At 29.4% G+C, this 19,939-nt stretch overlaps 1 protein-coding gene and 1 pseudogene across 2 annotated transcripts in view; both read left to right on the forward strand.

The window, feature by feature from the left end:
* Positions 1 to 16,590, forward strand: part of LOC143233239 (uncharacterized) — an 80,361-nt pseudogene extending 63,771 nt beyond the window's left edge. The window contains exons 30-41 of the transcript XR_013018059.1: positions 1,110 to 1,190; positions 1,741 to 1,866; positions 6,469 to 6,591; positions 7,675 to 7,740; positions 9,217 to 9,327; positions 9,758 to 9,874; positions 10,292 to 10,414; positions 10,534 to 10,654; positions 11,168 to 11,175; positions 11,941 to 12,030; positions 15,910 to 15,999; positions 16,400 to 16,590. The product of XR_013018059.1 is annotated as an uncharacterized LOC143233239 (transcript). The remainder of the gene's footprint in view (positions 1 to 1,109; positions 1,191 to 1,740; positions 1,867 to 6,468; positions 6,592 to 7,674; positions 7,741 to 9,216; positions 9,328 to 9,757; positions 9,875 to 10,291; positions 10,415 to 10,533; positions 10,655 to 11,167; positions 11,176 to 11,940; positions 12,031 to 15,909; positions 16,000 to 16,399) is intronic.
* Positions 11,947 to 19,939, forward strand: part of LOC143226056 (uncharacterized) — a 151,214-nt gene continuing 143,221 nt past the window's right edge. Inside the window, exons 1-3 of the mRNA XM_076456488.1 lie at positions 11,947 to 12,030; positions 15,910 to 15,999; positions 16,900 to 17,010. Of these exons, the coding sequence (XP_076312603.1) occupies positions 16,971 to 17,010 (40 nt within the window). The 5' untranslated portion in view covers positions 11,947 to 12,030; positions 15,910 to 15,999; positions 16,900 to 16,970. The remainder of the gene's footprint in view (positions 12,031 to 15,909; positions 16,000 to 16,899; positions 17,011 to 19,939) is intronic.

A 19,939-nucleotide genomic window follows, 5' to 3' on the forward strand; every position in this document is an offset into this window, starting at 1 on the left:
AGTCAGCACTAATGGCATTACTAGGTGATTTTTAGTCATGCTCTAAATATTGTATTAATGTAATTGATTATTTTTACGAGGGGCTTTTTGCACTCTCAGGGCAGTTGCACCCTAGGTAGTTGACCAGATAGTTGGCAGGTTCTAGGGTCACCCATACTCTCAGATGTATGTTAGTATTTTGTTAACAAATTATTTGTCATTCACTGATCAGACACCATAATTTTATGGTTAATATTAAATACTGATCAGTTTGTGTGACTTGAAAAGTGCTTATTTTCATTGAATGTACCAGGAGTGAAGATTACTTTCTGTGGTAACCTTAATAAGCAATTGCTTATAAGCATAGTCATTTAGAAAATGGTTGATCATCAAGTGTTTTTTACATTTTTCTGTCTGAAAACAATGTTTTCACTAGCCATGGCCTTGTTTAAGAGAAAAAGAATTAACCAACATTAAGCTTGATGCATATTGTTTTCATATCTGAAGTTTTTTGATTTAATCACAGTCTGTTGAAAATAATAATTATTTTTTTAAACAAATGTAGTGATGCATGAAAATTACCTCTATTCCATGTGACAATCGTAAAGCAGTCCCCATACATAAGATAAAAAAAAGATACAATACAACTATCCTATGAAACAGTACATAGTTTCTATGATTGGACCATGTTATAAAGTGACATCTGAAGTTAAAACTTTATTTAGTGCATTATCTTGACTAGAGTTAGTAAGTTCTAAATTAGAAAATAAGAAAAAATAAACTTTTTATGAATATGAAATCTCTATACTTTACAAGAATTATATTTATGGTATTTGTGTACCACATTGTGATAGTTTATTAAAATTTATCTCTATTTAGAATACTTTTTTATGATTGTAAGTTATAATGAAGTTCTAAGCAATCACAAGTTTTGCTATTAATGGGAAGTAGAAGGATTTGAAGATCTTATGTACTGTAGCTTAAAATTAGTATCCCTCAGGTCACAAAACTTACACTGCATTAAAAAAAATGTATAACTTTAAAACCAAATATACCTTTTATTATTTTTTATGAAAGTATATTGATAAAACCTAAAAAAAATTTACTGTAATTTGTATGATGTTCATTAGGCCAGGGAGAAACTTCTTGTGAATCGAATAAAGATTGTACAGGTAATGCTGTTTGTGAACAGAAGGGCAGAGCTTGCATTGGTAAGTTTTACATTGTATATTTGGAGAAATTAAAATGAACTGAAGTAATAAATATATTAATTCCAAAATGTTGAGTATTCATATCAGACTGAATCACTTATAACTGTGTAAGTGTACTAACAACTTTAAAGAAAAATAGGCAATTTGAATATTTAGATATTTATTGATGATGAAACTATGACTTAATTTATTAGTTAAAGGTTTGTTAGGCTTCTTCATTTCCAATGTATGTATCATTCACTATTATGCTACATTTTCAAGCACTTCTTGGGCTTTCCTGATAATAAATCATTTTTCAAATAAATCTGTTACATAAGTGTTCTCCATGAATATTCCTGCAGGACAACTTGTTTGTCAAATATCACATACTGTTTAATTTAATCTCATCTCTTTTATTTATTTATTTTTAGAAATGCTATGCATAACTTGTGTAAAATAAAATTTCTGCTTCTCACAGATTGCTTTACAGCTTAGTTATTGTAAAAATGATTGTTTTAAATGTAACTGCTTTAAGTTGTATGCTTGAAATATATATATATTTTTTTGACAGATCCTTGCTCCACTTTTGTGTGTGGACAAAATGCATATTGTGCTTCCGAAAATCATAAAGCAACTTGCATCTGCCATCCAGGTTTTTCTGGGGATCCATATGATGAAACTAAAGGCTGTGTATCTTGTAAGTGCATATTTCCCTACCATTATGATGTTTAAATATGTGTATTTTATTATTTCTGAAATTAGATTCAGAAGTGTTTATATTTAACTTGGATGTAGATTAGCAAATATTTTCTAGTGATTTTAATTTCAAGCATTTAGATTGTGAAATGCTAGATTCAAACCACAAGGGAGAAAAATTTATTGGAAACTGTTCAGGCAGGATGACTTTCTTTACCAATTAGTCAAGGAACCTAGTAGATACAAAGCTATTTTAGAGTTATTATTAATTTCAAATAAAGAATAAAAAAACAATCAGGAGGGTGGAAATCGGAGAACATCTGGATGCAAGTGATCATTTCTCTAGATTTGATGTTTTGCTGCATAAGAAGATAACAATATTTGGTTATATTTGGAATAACAATATTTTGGTTACAAATTTGAAAGGATGCAACAAGAATTATCTATTTTGAATTGGGTAGCTGAGTTATTTGGAGACACTAATCAGATGTGGAAAATTTTTAAATACTCAGGATAAGCATATTCTTGTAGAAAGGAAAGGGTAGGTGCAAATAAGAAAATACATTGGCTCACAAAAATGTTAAGAGATAAAATTAAAGAAAAGCATCATAAATTTTAGAAATTTAAATTGACTGGTATGACAAAAGGTTTAGACAATTATAGAAGTTCAAAAAAGTTGATGAATCAGAAAATTAGGATATTAAAAAGGATGTATGAGAAAAGGTTGGCTGAAAATGTAAAAATAAACAGTAAAGACTTCTTTAAATACATTAAAGGTAAACAATGTTAAAATGAGTTTAGGATCCTTGAGGGATGATAAAAGAAAGGTAGTATGGCTGGATTTTTAAAATCTGCCTTTTCTTCAGTTTTTACAAGTGAGGATTTAAACAGTATTCCACATCTTGAACAGTTGATAAATGGAGAAAAAAAAACATCAAACAAGACAACTGCATTAATTCTAAGCTGGTTAAGAAAAAAATTGGGAAGTTTAAAAAATGATAAGGCTCCTGGGCCAGATAGTATTTTGCCAAGGGTTTTGAAGGAGGTTAAAGATTGGATATGTGAGCCACTTACTACTATTCTTCTATTAGTTCTTGAATAGTGGGCAGATACCAGAGGATTGGGAGATAACTAATGGAACTCTTCATTTTAAGGGAAGTGATAAAAAATTGTCCCAGTAATTATAAATCCATTAGTCTTACATCAGTTGTGGAAAAAAATTTGGAAAGTCTGTTAGAAGATGGTTTGCAAAGTCATTTATCAAAGTTTAAAATTGTATTGGGTTGTCAACATGGTTTCAGTTAGGGAAAATCTTACCTTACAAATCTTTTGACATTCTTTGAAAAGGTTACTGCTAATGAAGATGAGGTTAAGAGCATAGATTTGGTATATCTGGACTCTCAGAGAGCATTTGATAAGGTGTCATATAAAAGGCTTGTAAAAAACACAAAACACCTCTGTAATTAACAAATTGGATAGAAGATGAAACAAAGCAGAGGGCTGTTACAGATGGAGTTCAGTCAAACTGGATTAATGTCACAAGTGGGGTACCTCAGGGCACAGTCTTAGGATCTTTGCTCTTTTTGGTTTATATCAGTGATATACTTTAAATTTGCAGGTGATATTAAGGCTTTAGGTGTTTTTATAGCTGTGAAGAGGATGCTGCTGATTTACAAAAGATTTAGATCAGTTAGTGAGATGGGCAAATAGATGGCTGATTGGTTTTAATTATAATAAATGCAAGATAATGCATGTGGGTTATCATAATTTGAATGGGAATAGCATTAACACCATCATGAAACTAAAGGATCTTGGAGCAATAATTGATCAGTATCTCAAACCATTCAAACAGTGTGCTGTTGCTAGTGGTAAGACAAATAGGATTTTAGGTTATATCTATAGAAATATTGAATACAAGTCTAAAAAAATTATAATCACATTGTATAGATTACTAGTTAAGCCACATTTGCAGTATTATATTCTTTTTGGACTCCTTACCTTAAGAAGGACATTGAATTGTTGGAAATGGTTTGGAGGATTGTTACCCAGATGGTGCCTGGAATGGAAGATATGTCATACAAGGAGAGGTTAAGATCTCTGAAACTGTTTCCTTTTGGAAAAAGAAGAGTTAGAGGAGATTTGACTGAGGTGTTTTAGGTTGTAGATGCTATTAATAGTGTTAATTCATCATATGTTTTCACATTTAACAGTAACAATAGCAGGACTAAAGGAAATCTTTGTGTTTAAAAAGTGTGTTAAGTGAACTGACCAACCTGTTAAGAAAGGAGATGGTTGCAGGTTAGATGCTCTCTGTGTTAGCTGTGGTAACTCATTGGAAAGCATAAGACTCTTTCTGCTGATGCAACTGATGGTTTGGCAGTTGATTGGTCCAGGGCAAGAAAGCTTTTCTTCACAAGCATCAGCTATTTGGTCTTAGGGTATAGATATGTTCCAGTTATTACTGGTACTTATACTGATAGGAATTTTTTCTATTATGGTGAACCCAAAGGCTTTATGTTTTCCAATAACTTCAAACATTTAAAACAAAGATATAAAGTGCTTAAATATTTTTTTTTGTATAAAATGTTAGAATTCAAAATACTAAGTAAGTATGGCTCCTTATAAATCAAAAGGGTGGTGAGCAACATAAATTTAAGAGTGGCATGATTAGTTACTAAAAGATCTTCTTCAAGAGTATCTTAAGGAGATTTCATTAAGGTTAACTTCAAGCTCAGTTTATGTACACCCATTTTCCTGAAGAAATGTTTCCTTATTATTGGTGTATGTACCAGTTCAATAGGTCGCATAAAAAAATGTACAATCTCTTTACTGAACCATTGCCACTATGACCTCTATATCTGTCACTGAAATCTATTTAACAGCTTGACAAGCATAATCGTTTCTGAACTTAGGAAAGAATGAGATCTACAATACTACTTTTTTTACATTAACATTAGTACTCTATGCTTTCTTTGAGTAACTGTGTTTTCACTTTATTGGACAAAGTTTTATGATTTATAAAAATTTCAGATCTGTCTAATTTCAACATATTCTTTTGTAACCACTACTTCATTGGAATAACAAACATCAAATATCTTGTGAATATATTTTTATGAAACCTTGATTTATCACTTGGAAAGTCAGTATCACAATTCTCATTTTTACTGTTTTGATTCTAGATTCATATTAGTTGCTGACCATTAATACCATACTAACTGCCAAGACGTGGTTTCTTTAGTTGCTTCTCTCCAAACTCCCTGTTGGTCCTATTTAAGTTTCTTTTCCATAATGGAATCATCACTGCTGCTACAATGAGTTTGATTGCTTTACAGTTCCCAGATTCTGGGTATTCAGTGATAGGATGTACATTAATTTAGGTTATATTTGTTAGCTTAGAATCTAACAGCTAATTAGATTCTTATTATTAGAATCTATAATAAGATCAGCTAAAACAGCTGATGTTTTAGCATCAGCTAAACACCTAATGCTGGTTGAACATTTTTTCTTGCCTTGGAAGATCCTGGCTGCATCTGAACTTTCTGGTCCCCCAAATCAACAGGTATGGTTCTCAGTAATTATAGTAAGAAACTTTGGTTTAGAGAAGGACATCTAGACTGCATCACAATCTCCATTCCAAGTACTTCATCACTTTGCCTACTCTCTTTGCCATGAGTTTTGAGGAAAGGATCTTCTGTGATGATGATTTAACAGTAAGAAGAGAAAGCACACAAAAACAGAGAATTATATTCAGTATAAAATTCTACAATAATAAGTACTTGTTAACAACATCAAAGTGCTAATTTTATGACTTAGTCTGTGGTATTTGTTGGTGAAACTGGAACCAACAAAAAAGGTACAAGTTCCATGATAAGTATTGCAGGGTATCAAAACAAATACACTAGTAAAAAATAAGACTAAACACTGTTGTTATGAAATAAACAATGAAAACAGTTACTCTCTTTATTGAGGTTTAACAGTAAAACAGTCTTGTGCCCAGTCTTAACTTTCTATATGGCATAGCATTGGATATAGTTAGGCTGCTTGGCCTCTATTCCTGTTTTGGATTTGAAAGAAAGGAAAACAACTAGCTAAATATAGGAAAAAAATTTATATAAGTATATTTTGGAAAGTTTTATCAAATGCATCTTAAGTAAAATACATTCATGAGGTAGTTATGAAAGAATTTAAGATTATAGTTATATTCAACTATGAGAGAATTTCTAAAATATTTTGATTAAATTGTAAACTTGTGAATATTTAGAGCAATATTTTGTAGTTCTTTTATATTTTAAGGTGCCATGAGTTTATTATAAATCACACTTTCAAAACACATAAAATAGTTATTAGTAGGTATTTGCAAATATATGACAAATACTTCTTTGTATAGACTTTTTAACTGAGCTTATATTAGTTAATATTTGTTGTCATAATTATTATGAATATTAAATAAGTTAGTCACAGAGTTTGAAAAAATTTTAAATCAAATCATTCTTTACAAAACTAACTAGTGCTTATTTTACATTTGTTTATTAGTATATCTTATTTATGATGTAACTATATATATTTGTAAATATAACAATGGCCACCTTTCTTTGCTTCTCAGCTTGTACAGAAGTCAAGTGTAGCCAAAATGCTTTTTGCATTGTTAACAGTGAAAACCAAGTAGTTTGTGTCTGTCAAGAAGGTTTTACAGGAAATCCTTGGGCTGGAGGACACTGTTATCCAGGTTTGGAAATATACTGTATTCAATTTTTGTTTCTGCTCTAGCTTATTGAAAAAAAGTAACAAAGTTTGAAAATATTAAAAACTAATTGGAATATCTGCTGTTATTTCAAATAATTGTTGTGTAATAGGTTATATTGCAAGTTTTTGAAAGAAGAGAACATTTCATAGTTACATTTATTTCTACTACATTTATAAACCAAATAAAATGATGTGAGTTTCTAAATAAGGAAAATCTATTTAAATGTTGCAATTCCTAGTGTAATTTATTTTGAAAAGCGGGGTCTAAACCTGATGTCGTGATCTTACTGAACTAAATAGTATTGCATATTGAACAGGAAACAAAACTTGTAAGCTTTGTGTATCATTAAATGGGAAATAAAGGTAAACAAAATTTGATATACATATTAATGTAAGATATTATGTTTATATATGTGCAATACACACAACTAGAATTGTATTGTAGGCACATTTTAAATGTTAAGTTTTATTCAGGAATATTTGGTCATGGTACATAGGAATGTAATTTGGTTTCCATCATCTTAAGTCAGAATTTCAAGCCAAACTCAAGCATCATGATTCTGGACAATGAATATTTATCCTTGCAATATTTTGCACAATGACTTACATTTTGCTGAAGTATCAAAGCTTGTATTGTAGAAGATAAAAGTCAGAAGGGAGAGAAATAGAAGCAGTGCCAATTAACAAGAAAGAACATCTAATTGTGCAGTATATGGTATATGGTTTTAAAACACCCTTTATCATTTCCAGACTTTTCTAAATAAAACTTATTATCTGTGTGCCTCTGTTGAAGTTATACTTACCTAGAACAAGTAGTTTTTAAAATAAAGTACTTTATATGACTGATAAAAACTTGGAAGCAGTTTGTTGGCTATTCACAACAGACTTCTTTTTAAGAACAATCAACAAATTGCTATGAACTTGTTATATTAGGTACTTTAATCTTAGTTTCCATGCATTTTATATTGTTTTAGTTTTAAAGATATAATAATTGTAGTTGTGACGTTTCTTTGTATCTCACTGTGCATCTACTATAGTTATATGTACATGACTTTTTTTTTTTCAGATGTAAGATGCTCAGTGAACCAAACATGTTCTCCATCTCAAGATTGCATGGATGGAGTGTGTGTGGGTAAGTGCTTACAGAAATTAACTGTTCATATGTCTAAACTCTACCATGACACTTTTCTGTGACGTGTGTGCTGATGTGCATGCAGTGTGCACTTGTAGATGGGAATATACCAGTGGCAAAATTACTCTGGGTTTGCAGATCTTCATACTGAAATTTATATATAGCTTTTATGTATCAAACTTCATTCAAAGAGCTGTTACAATGTAAACAGTGTATTTAATATAGTTACAAAAGAACATTTCAGTGCTTGTAAATACTGAAATATTTTAAAACTGAAATTCAGTAATGTAAGACATACTTTGGTATTAATTTGCTTATATTTCTTTTATTTCCTCCAGTATTTATTATAGTTCTGTGTGTGTGTGTGTTTTGTTATAGCAAAACCACATTTGACTATCTGCTGAGTCCACCAAGGGAATTGAACTCTTGATTTTAGCATTGTAAATCTATAGACTTACATTTTACCAGTGTGGGACTTTATAATACTGTAGAAATCAGTTGCTAGTCTTGTCTTTTATGTAATGTATTTAAAAAGAGTTTTACTTCAAACTTATTTAAGTTGTTAGAGTATCTTTACATTATAATGTTCAATTAATTGTTATTAGGATACTGCTTACATAACCAACAAAATATCAAACATAAAATGAAAGTTATTTAAGTTGTTAGAGTATCATAGGAAATCTGATTTGGTTTAATCATATTTTATTAGTGCCTTGTATCTTTTTAATATGGCTGTTTTGTAAAAATTATATTTTATTGTTCTTTACATAATCATGTCCAATTAATTGTTATAAGGTTACAGCTCACATAACCAACAAAACATCAAACATAAAATGAAAGATTTGCCATAAGAAGTGACTGTAGATATATTATTCTGTCACATCAACAAGATTTTTTAAAAATTCCCTTTTCTTGAGCCATCGTCTTGATATTATTTCTAGAATATGAACAAGTTAAACATACACTTCAGCCATTGATAGTTTTTAGACTGTAAAATAAAGCCAATTTACCTCTGAAAATCTAGTTAAATGATTCAATTTATCGAGAAAAAAGGAATTGTGTGAAATTTTTATGATGTTATTTTAATGTATTCAAAAGCTAAATAATTACATTTTTTGGAACTTAACAATTGCAGAATCGTCTCAGAACAAACTAGAGATAATAAATTTCTAGAATTGTATACCAAGTTCATAAATTCTTCAAGCTAGATATCTAAATAGAAGAATGTTTTGTTTACTTGCTTCTGGTAAAGTCTGAAGCTCAGATTTAGAAAACTTTAAGTTGCATATATGGCATAGAACATGCATTTTAATTTCTCTATATATTGAAAATAACAATAATATTACAGGGATGTAATATAGTCTCCTAAAGCCTTGTATTGAGTTATATAGTATATGTTTTAGAGAATGATTTACTCTTAAGAGGAGCTCGTATTGATACAGTTTTTTACGCTACTACACTTACTTTAATTTCTAGAACGTTGCAATGGAATACAGTGTGGTGTGAATGCTCAGTGTGATAGAAACACTGGACACTGTGTTTGCCCACCATTTTTTACCGGACATCCAGCCTTTCTTTGTGTGCCACGTAAGTTTATATTTATGATCTTTGTTTTTTTCTTAAGCATTATGAAATGTAAATTTGAGTTAGAGTGTTGACAATGTAATCGTTTACTACATTATTTGAAAAAAGGTTTGTAGTAAAATATGTCCTTGAGTCACTAATAGGAAATTAATGTATAAAAACCTTTACTTGGCAGTTTTAAGGTGCATTTACAAGAGAATGGCATTAGGAGTATTGTAGCTGTATAATTTCTATGTAAATTTCTGAATGAAAAAAAATAAAGGTGACTGAGTAAACTCATGTAACATATTTAGTGAATCATTGATTCTGTTTTTTTTAAGTTTGTTTTATGTAATTTATTAGTGTGTTGATACTTCTTAAAAGGTGTCAGTGAAAACTTCTAAGGTTTCAGTTGTAACAGCTTATAATGACAGAGTTTTTATACATTTTGTAGCAACTTCTTTTCCCAAATGTACTCCATCATGTGGTACTAATGCTTATTGTCAGTATGGTACCCCAAACAAATGTGTATGCAACACTGGATATAGTGGCAATCCTTATGAACAGTGTGGTAAGTTACATAACACATTTTTTACTGTGAAATTCTAATGCAAAAAAACATTTTAAACATTTTGATTTTACAAAAATTAAAATCTGTTACAGCATGGATATTGTGCATGTAACTTTCTAACCACTCACTATCAGTATTTTAATTTTCATATATTTTATATACAAGTTCTTTTATATAATTGTATTAGTGCTAGTTTCAGCACTAAACTTTAATTATTTATTTCACTTTCTTTTTTTTTACATATGTTTATTCTTCAATTTGAAAATATTTATCTATCTTAAATATTTAATTGTTCTTATTGCTTTATGATAACTTCTTTTCTCTTTGTTTCGATGTACCATCATGACAGATTTAAGAGTTTTAGTTTGTTACATGTTTTAGTGACTTACAAAAAGACCGTACTGATATTTGTTCCAGGTCCTTCACAGAAATGTGCTAACACTAAATGTGGACTTGGTGCTCAGTGTGTAACAGGCCCTAATGGAGCAGATTGTTTTTGCCCAGCTGGTCTTCAAGGAAATCCATTCCTGGAGTGCTTAGGTAAGCACAACTGTTTTAACCTTGTCACAATTCTTAAACAAATGAAAAATATTGGAACAATAATACTTATATTTAAATAAAATATTTAATACTAAATTGATAAATTTGTTCTTCTGTAGATGTGGATGAATGTCTCCTACCTCCATTACCTTGTGGTATAGGAGCAGCTTGTATCAACACCATTGGAAGTTTTCTATGTGTCTGCCCTTCTGGCACCATTGGAAACCCCTTTAGAATGCTGTAAGTTATGGTGTTTCTGATGGTCTGTTTACTAAAGAATTTTGTTGAAACACTGAAACTTGTGTCTAAAGTGAAATCAACTATGAAAGAAAATGTAGTGAAACAAGTAGTTTTTTTAAGTCACTATTTACAGCTTAATAACAATTTATCCATGCAAAGTTTGAATAACAGTAATAATATGAAATCATTGAAAAACAATTTTTAATACATACAGTTGTTCCAATGCTGCAAAAACTTAAGAGTACATTAATGGTATCATACTTTACAAATATTAGTAAATAAATAACTAAACCCAATATCTATACTTGGATGTGAGATTCTGTGTGTTTAAAGTGATTTAAATAACAATAAAAATTGTATTTACTTCTGAAAGAGAAAGGAATATTTTTAGACTACTGATCCTGTACATAGTCTTTTTATTTTAGATTGCTTTCACTGAATGTATAACTTATTCAAACAAAAAAAACAGGTAAATTTAATTAATAATAAGTCTATTTGTCTGGTACAAATAAGAAATGGTAGTAAGTACAAAGAAATTAAAAAGCTCTTTTGCTCAACAAAATATGAGTGCACAAGTTAAATGGTTTATGAACATGTCTTAAGAAGTACTAAGATTAGACCTTTAAACATTAATTTGGCCCTTTGCAAGTTAAAAAAAAACAAAAAACATTTTTTTCATATATAGTACATACTTAACACATTATATGTTTGCAGCATTATAATTTTAAGAGAGACTAAATAGTAAACTTTAATATTTTGTAATTAATAGTTTGGTTAGTATAATATAGGGAAAATAAATCTTGGTTTGATTACAAAAATATATGTACACCTCATCTGTTATGTGTAACTCCTTGTCTCAGCCTGAGAATGATCTTTAAAGTACAGTTAATATGAAGATTGTGATCCTTTTCAGCTAAGAAGGCTCTATTTAGCATGATGAAATAAAAAGATTTTGAAGGGGCCTGGTGCATTTTAGTTTAAAAAAAGCATCTTCGTTATAGGGTTTATATGCTAATTTCTTCTAGCAATAACACGTGGTCTTAGAGTCATTGAAATGTTTTTATAATATCAAATTAATTAAATTCTTAAAGATGTAAAGTTTTACATATTTTAGCTCTTGTATCACTTCATTATTTTAAACAAAAGTGAATGAGGTCTGTTGATATGTATATATCCATTGTTCAATAGTAAACAATACAACATATTTTTTATAAATGTTTAGTATGATTATTGTTAAAGAGTATTATATTTTTTACTTTAATAAAAAATGCTTCTTTGTTTTTCAGCTGTGCAAATAAATGAATGTGAAGACGATAGTGATTGTTCTGAAAATTTTCTGTGTCAACAAGATGAAAATGGAGTGAAGAAATGTGAACGTATGTGCACAAAATGTAGTAAAGTAGCCAGAAATGGAAACCTAAAAAAAAATTAGTCTAACTTTTTCATGTTCAGGCTTTTAGTAGAGTAGTTTAATATATAAACACTCCTTGATCTGAAGTTTTCCTCATTCACACTATGTCCTATCATCTTAAAGTGTTAGTTGTCTACTAGCATTCCACATGAATGTAGCAAGACAGAAGACTTTGTTTCCTTTTCTGCTGTTTTGTGTTACTTAGTTACTAGTTAGCTGTCATTAAATTAATAAAAGCCCAAAAAAGGATATGAAGCTGAGTGCTTTAAACCACATCTCAGCTTCTACTGCCTTTCACTGTCTGTAGTTTGTTGCAGGAAGACAGTTGCCCTTAAATTTTTTCCTTAAGAAATGAAGCCATCCTAATATTTCAACTAATTAAACTCTCAAACTTGTGAAAACATATTAAAGAGAATTATAAAATACTGAATAGAACTAAATAAAAGTATAAGGTATTAAATATAACTATATACCTTACCTTTAAAGTTCTTGTGTAGTTCTTACTCACAACCTTTTCCTTTTTTTCTGAAGATTTAGTCAAGTATAACACAAGAATGCCAAGACAAGCCCAAATAGTTGAAGTTAGTCATTCCCTCCTGGTTATATCAAATAAAATTGCTATTAGTTACTTATATTTATAAGTAACTAACTACCTCTTTATTTTATTTATGTTTTTAAGATATTTTCCTCAATCAGTGGTTTAGTTTCTAAAATATTTTTGTAGTTATTATAGAGTAAGGTATTTCTTTAGTAGTCTGTTTTTATAGCAATTATCTTAGTTTATTTTCAGTAATAGATCAGTATTCATAAAAAAAGGAATACTTATTACAGGCTATTAATAACCATTTTAGGTGAGATGTAATATTTTTTTTCATATTACATGGAATAACATTGTTAGGTGTAGGTAGACCAAGAATGGGAAAATTAAATTCTCTTTTATCAAAAGTGGTCAACCTTGCTGTGTCTTCTGTGAAGGTAATGTCCAAATATAAATAATTAGCATAATCCTCATTATTATTATTAGTTCTTTCTTTTGTAAGTTCTGTTCAATACATTACGTTTGGTGTAAAATTCATATTATTTATGTATGTAAATCATAAATAAGTTTTCATAAAAGAACAGATACAGATTGGCCATATTTGAAGAGAAGTTTGTTCCCTTTGGAATACCCACCATTTACTTATATATTTGTTTATTAAGAACAATGTAACTGTTATAAATGCAGAAATGTAGTATATTTTCACACTGAATTCTAGTAAATTTAAATTGGGCTATATTTATTTCATCATTCATAAAATTATCAAATAAGTCATTGTAAACCCTGATTAAATATTTTAGATTTATTTTAGTTTACAGAGTAGTAAAGATTTATGTAAAAATATAACTGGCAGTTTTTGAATAATTTAAATTATTTAAACATTCCAAAACTGGAATGTTACTTTTAATAATCCAAAAATAATTGTTCTGGTTATTTGAAGACTGTGTTTTTATCTTTTCTTTGTTAAGAACTATGGAAACAGATTTAATAAGTGTGTTTAAAGAATTAGTAATAAATCTGAACATAACAGGATTTTTATGCAATTTTGGAATTGCATATAAAAAATAGTAAATTTGTATAAGAATAATCTGTGTGGATATTCTATTGTTAAATATCTTACTTTAAATTAGCAATAACATTGTTTTTCTTTAACCCAGTCACTACAGATCATGGTTCAAAGGTCATGTCATTGGGTTTGTTTACTTGCATTCTAAATGTTATATAAGTATTATTTTATGAATTTATGTCAGTACAGTTGGTGTCAAATGGTAGATTATGACTTAAATTATAGTATTAGATATTATTAAATTTCTTAATTTAACAATTATTATTAAAAAACTTAAACATTGATTTTGTGTGTGTGTGTGTCACACGATATATTGAATGCAGCTATGGCTCAAATTAGATGTTTGTGATGTTAAAATATAATGTATATAGTTTTAAATGGATTAGGAACTAAAATTATCAATATTAACAAGCTAAAATATAAAATAAGAACCTTTTATCTTTTTTATGTGCTGATATATTACTTATGTACTGAATCAAACCTTTGCTCACCTTTTTTTGTTTTAGAAAATAGTCCTTTATATGGTCCCAATTGAATACTCAAAATGTCTACTGGTGGCTTTCTCAGTTATATTCATGTGTTAAAATGCCATCTCATTTTTTTGAAACAAGATTTTAAGGAGATAGTTTGTGTCTTTAGTCTGCTTGAAAATTTATATATATTTAGATCAAATACACCTTAGTTATTAAATTTGATAAATTGTAATGGAATTCTGTGATATGAATATAGTAATTTATAATTTTTTTGGTTATTCAAATGTATATAAAAAAACCTAAAAAATTATTTTGTTTTATATATCTTTCACATGTGAACTTTCTTAAGGCTTAGCAAGCTATGAGAAGCAGCAGTTAAAGAAAAAGGTTATAACAAGAAAAGATAATTGTTTGCTTTACTTCTTTGTTCACTACTCTCTATTTTAAGAAAATTAAGTTTAAGAACTTGTTTGTAAATAGTAATAATCTATATACATATATAATGTATAATAAGTGAAATGTGATTGTATTTTACAAAATACTAGTCCACTAAAACATAGTTAAGGTAGGTCAGTTTGTAAAGACTAGAGATTAGTTTTATATTCTTGAATACAATAATATGAATTAATATGTGCCACATCATGGTAACTTCTGTATATTTAGCCAGGCAGGATTGGAAGGATAATATAATAAATATATAATAATATGAAATTTTAAGCTATTTAGACTAAACACCTGTGTTTTTGTGTTCTAATTTGTTGTCATTCTAGAATGAAAAAAGCATAATTTATATTTATATCCCAATACTTTGTGGTGGTTACAATGCTGATCAAATTTACAGACCCTGTATTGTTAAAACAGAGAAAATAATACATAAAATAAAACGTTTTACTGAAAACAAATGTTTGAAATGTATTTAGAAGGTTGTTTTTTAGATTACACAAATGATATTTGAGATTTTTGGGATGAAAAATAGTTTTTTAATCTTGACATGAAAATCACTTTGCACTTGGACTAGTAACGAAACATGCAATATTTTCACAAATGAATTTGTAGTAAAAATACTTCATTAAAAAAATCTGTTTTTTGTGTACAAAAGACTTGGAATCATTACTAAAAAATCTATAAAATTTTGTGAAGACATACATACAGCGTTCAAAGTTATTATAGTATATGTGCAAGTGCATATATGTACTCGTGTATTTTGTATTAAGTCTGTTGCAAAAGGGTTAAAGTACTTTTGTTTTTATTTATTTATATAAGTGTGTGTGTGTGTGTGTATATGTATGTATATTCTAATAAACAAAAACAAACTCTTAACAAAAATCAAAAGTCTTACACAAATCAAAAGGATCCAGAGGGTACAGGCTATAATGTGGGATATAAAATGTATATTCGGTTTTGAAGGTGATTGCAGAAGTAGGACCCACATTATGGTAATGGATACACTGTCTATCAGTCTTAACCTTTGCTTGGTAATCTCACATGATGAAAATTCTTAAAAATAAATAATAATGTTTTTAATGCAGTCTTTCCTTATGATTTTGTTTTACTTGACTGTTTTGTATTAATCTTATATATTAAACTACTTCATCCAAATTTGAATATGAACCAGTGCATTTTGCATTTAAGGCTGAAAATATGATTCATTATTTTTAAAGTATTATTTTACCTATGGGATTTTCACTTTCTTTGGTATGTGTTGAATAATAGTAGTATCAAAGAGATCATTATTTTTTATTTTCTTGAAAAAATTGTTTTGTTTAGTTGTGGAACCAAATGAATGTGAAGATGATGCTGCTTGTTCAGAAAATTTTGTTTGTAAGCAAGGTGAAACTGGAATAAAGAGATGTGAAGGTAAGCTTACAAAAGTAGCAAAATAACAATGAATTGAATCTTAAAATGTAATAACATAGACCTTTTAAGGCAGAATTTATATTTTGCAGGGTTTGATAAGTCTTTTTAACATTTGAAATGGATGTTTCTGTTTGGTTAGATATTATTACATTACAGTAATAACATGTAAATTAACTAGGACAGTGAGACTAGTTATAATGTTAATCATTTATCAACACTAAATGTACTAGCTTGAAAAAACAAACAAACCCAGAAGAGTTTTAGAGCTGTGTTTTTCCATTATGCTATAATGAATCTGGATGGATCCTTAGTTCTTAATATTACTTTGATATGTCCAAGTCTCATATTTTAAATAAATATCACACATTTCTCACTGCTACATTATCCCCATTTCAATCAGACTTGTCCATTGTGTTCACCCAACTCACCATTACACATCACATTGGCTATCCACCAATCAACAGTGTATACTGTGCAGGTAGTTTGATTTACCACCCAATCAGATGGACATCAGTGTTAAGATTACCATTGCTGGAAACCATTTCAGTTAATCATGATGTTCAGAACTTGTCTCGATCAGGACTTCATTAATTTTTATAAATAAATGAAGTATTAGTCAGCATTTTATAAAACTTAAAATAATGAAGATGAGTTGAGCAGTTGCATGTGACAGTTTTTTCTGTGTTCTTTTAGTTTGATTATAAATATTATTTATGGAATATTAACATTAAATGTGGAATTTTATTTGTACTTGCATATTGTCTAACTAAATGTCTTGAAATTAAGATATTAACGACTTTATTTGAACATTATTATATTCCATATTAAGTTAGATGTTTAGAAGGATATTATCCTACATGATGGAAATTAAAACATAAATATTTTAATTAAAAACTTTAGATGTCTGTCAAAATGTGGTATGTGGTCATGCAGCAAACTGTACTGATGGAGTTTGTGAATGTAATGAAGGAATGACAGGTGATCCTAATGATTTGATTGAAGGCTGTACTTGTAAGTATTTCAAAATGTTCCCTATAATTTGAAAACTGTGAGAATTTTCTCCACAAAATTATGTAATACTCACAAACATAGGCTTTGTTTACAAAATAATGTATATATTTTTTCTATTATATCTCTTTATTAGAATACTGCATACTGTAGAACCAGCTACAGTGTAATTTCTAGCAACAGAAAAATGTAACATAAGAGCTTAAAGTTGGCACAGTTGTGGATCTGTAATTTACACTTTGCACTGTTTGATAATCTTAAGATAAACTGCTGGCCAAAATCTTAAGGCCAATGAAAATAAAGAAAAAATATGCATTTTGCATTGTTAGACTCAACCACTTATTTGAGTAGAGTTTCAAAACAGATTAAAATAAGAAAAGGGGAAAATAAAAATCAAAACTTTTTTTAGCATTTAATAGGGAAAATGTGAACACTATGAAATTAGCCTAAATACAAGCTGGTCAAATGTTTCAGACCATACTGAAACAAAGCATTAATCTGCAAACATGTAACAAAATTTAGTCATTTGTGTTCAAGCATGAGTATTGTCAACATCTCCTGTGTAACATTGGGTAAAAACATGGCAAAGGCTAAAAGGTTGACAGAGTTTGAACGTGGCAGAATTGTTGAGCTGCAAAAGCAAGGGGTCTCTTAACATGCCATTGTTGGTGAGATTGGGCAGAGTAAAACTGCTGTTGCAAATTTCTTAAAAGACTCTGAGGGATATGGAACAATAATATCAAATGGTCGGCCCAAGAAAATTTCGCAAGAGGATTCAACGGGTTGTCTGGCAAGACACCAGCCGATCGTCAAATCACATTAAAGCCCTTACTGACGCAGAATGCAGCTCAAGAACAATAAGACGGCATCTACGAAAGAAAGACTTTAAAAACCATAAATGTCTTCAAAGGCCATGCCTCCTTCCACACCACGAAACAGCTTGGTTAAATTTTGCTGAGAAGCACCAAACATGGGAAATAGAAAAATGGATGAAGGTTTTGTTCTCTGATGAGACAACATTTAACCTGGATGGCCCAGATGGCTTTGAACGTTACTGACACGATAAGAATATACTACCAGAGACACAGTGGAGGAGGGTCCATTATGATCTAGGGTACTTTCTCCTTCCATGAAACAATGGAGCTTTAGGTTATACAAGGGTGTCAAACAGCAGCTGGTTACATTGGCATGTTGGAGAGAGCATCCTTATTGACTGAAGGACTCACTTGTGTGGAAACGACTGGATCTTTCTGGAGAACAATGCTGTAATCCACAATGCCCACAGGACAAAGAACTCTTTCATGGCGAATAACGTGATTCTTTGGACCATCCAGTGTGTTCGCCCGAATTGAACCCCTTTGAAAATGTTTGGGGGTGGATGGCAAGGGAAGTCTGTAGAAATGGACATCAATTCCAAACAGTGCATGATCTTCGTGAACCCATCTTCACCACTTGGAATAACATTCCAGCCAGCCTTCTGCAAATGATTATATCGACCATGCCAAAGCAAATGTTTGCAGTTATTTGCAATGATGGCCATGCAAATCACTACTGAGACCTCTTGTTGGGAATTTCCTACCCTGTTTAGAACTTCTTTTTGGTAAGGTCTTTTGACCAACTGGTAATTAGGCTAATTTCATAGTGTTTACATTTTCCCTATTAAATGCTAAAAAAAGGTTTTATTTTTATTTTCTCTTTTCTTATTTTCATCTTTCAAAGCTCTACTCAAATAAATGGTTGAGTCTAACAATGCAAAATGCATATTTTTTCTTTATGTTCATTGGCCTTAAGATTTTGGCCAGCAGTGTATTTGTTTTTCTTGCTACTAAAACAGATTTCAGTTGTGTTCATTTAAAGTTATAGCAATGAAGTGTTGAATTATTCAGTTTATGTTTATTATTTAACACATCAACGTCATTTATAGTGTTTATTGATTATCACTGTGAAAGTTTATAGTAAAACTATTATGTTCATCAAAAGGTGTACTTGTATTGTTATTATATTTGTACAGAAAGAAAAAAAGTGCAACATCATACAGTATCCTTACACAATATTTAAAACTTTTGTAGAAATGGCTAATGATATTAAAGGTTAAATTATTTATTTATATTTTAGAAATCTTAAAAATCACCTAAAGATTCTGTTGCCTGTACCTATATATTTGGAAAAGTTCGAACTAGTGAATAAATATACTCCAAAATAGTTTACAATAACTAAAACATAGTAATTTACTACCTACATCTGAAAATCTGCAGACATTTTTTTTTTGTTGAATATTCTGCTTTATTAATTAAAGAAACTATATCCAGATACTATAACTTTTACCCATTTTCAGGTAATTTTAAAAGGTTAAAGAAATATTTCATATAGTGCCATTGGATATCTCCTCTTTTGGTGTATATTTTTAGTTGGTGTCTTATGTGCTAATAAATATGTATTCTATTTCATAATGAATAATTTATATATATAGTTATTCTATATATTGTGTGGTATGCTATTCTATTACATGTATCATAGCAAGTGAAACAAATGTAATTTTTACTGACTCTAAATAATAATGCTGAAGACATATATCAGATAAATGAATGGATAGGTACATAGATTAAGTTATCTTTTATAATTTTTTTTATATTATTTGAAACACTTAGTAACCTTAGTTGTCAAGTTATTAAATCAGCAGTTAGGTAAACATAAGTTTGGTGATCTTGGTTATTATATTCTTGGTTTTACAAGTGTGTGTGTGTGTGTGTGTGTGTGTGTGTACATATATATATATAAGCTTTCTTGTTTTATGAGACATTTTTTACTGCCTCACTCAGTTATTTATCAAGCCAAACAAACTTCCAGCTACTATTATTCAGATATAAAAAGGCATTCACATAATATAACAAAAATATAGTTGTGTACCTGCCATTAAAACACAAATTGTAAA

The sequence above is a fragment of the Tachypleus tridentatus genome, chromosome 1 (assembly GCF_004210375.1).
Source record: "Tachypleus tridentatus isolate NWPU-2018 chromosome 1, ASM421037v1, whole genome shotgun sequence".
In the NCBI taxonomy this organism is placed as follows: domain Eukaryota; kingdom Metazoa; phylum Arthropoda; class Merostomata; order Xiphosura; family Limulidae; genus Tachypleus; species Tachypleus tridentatus.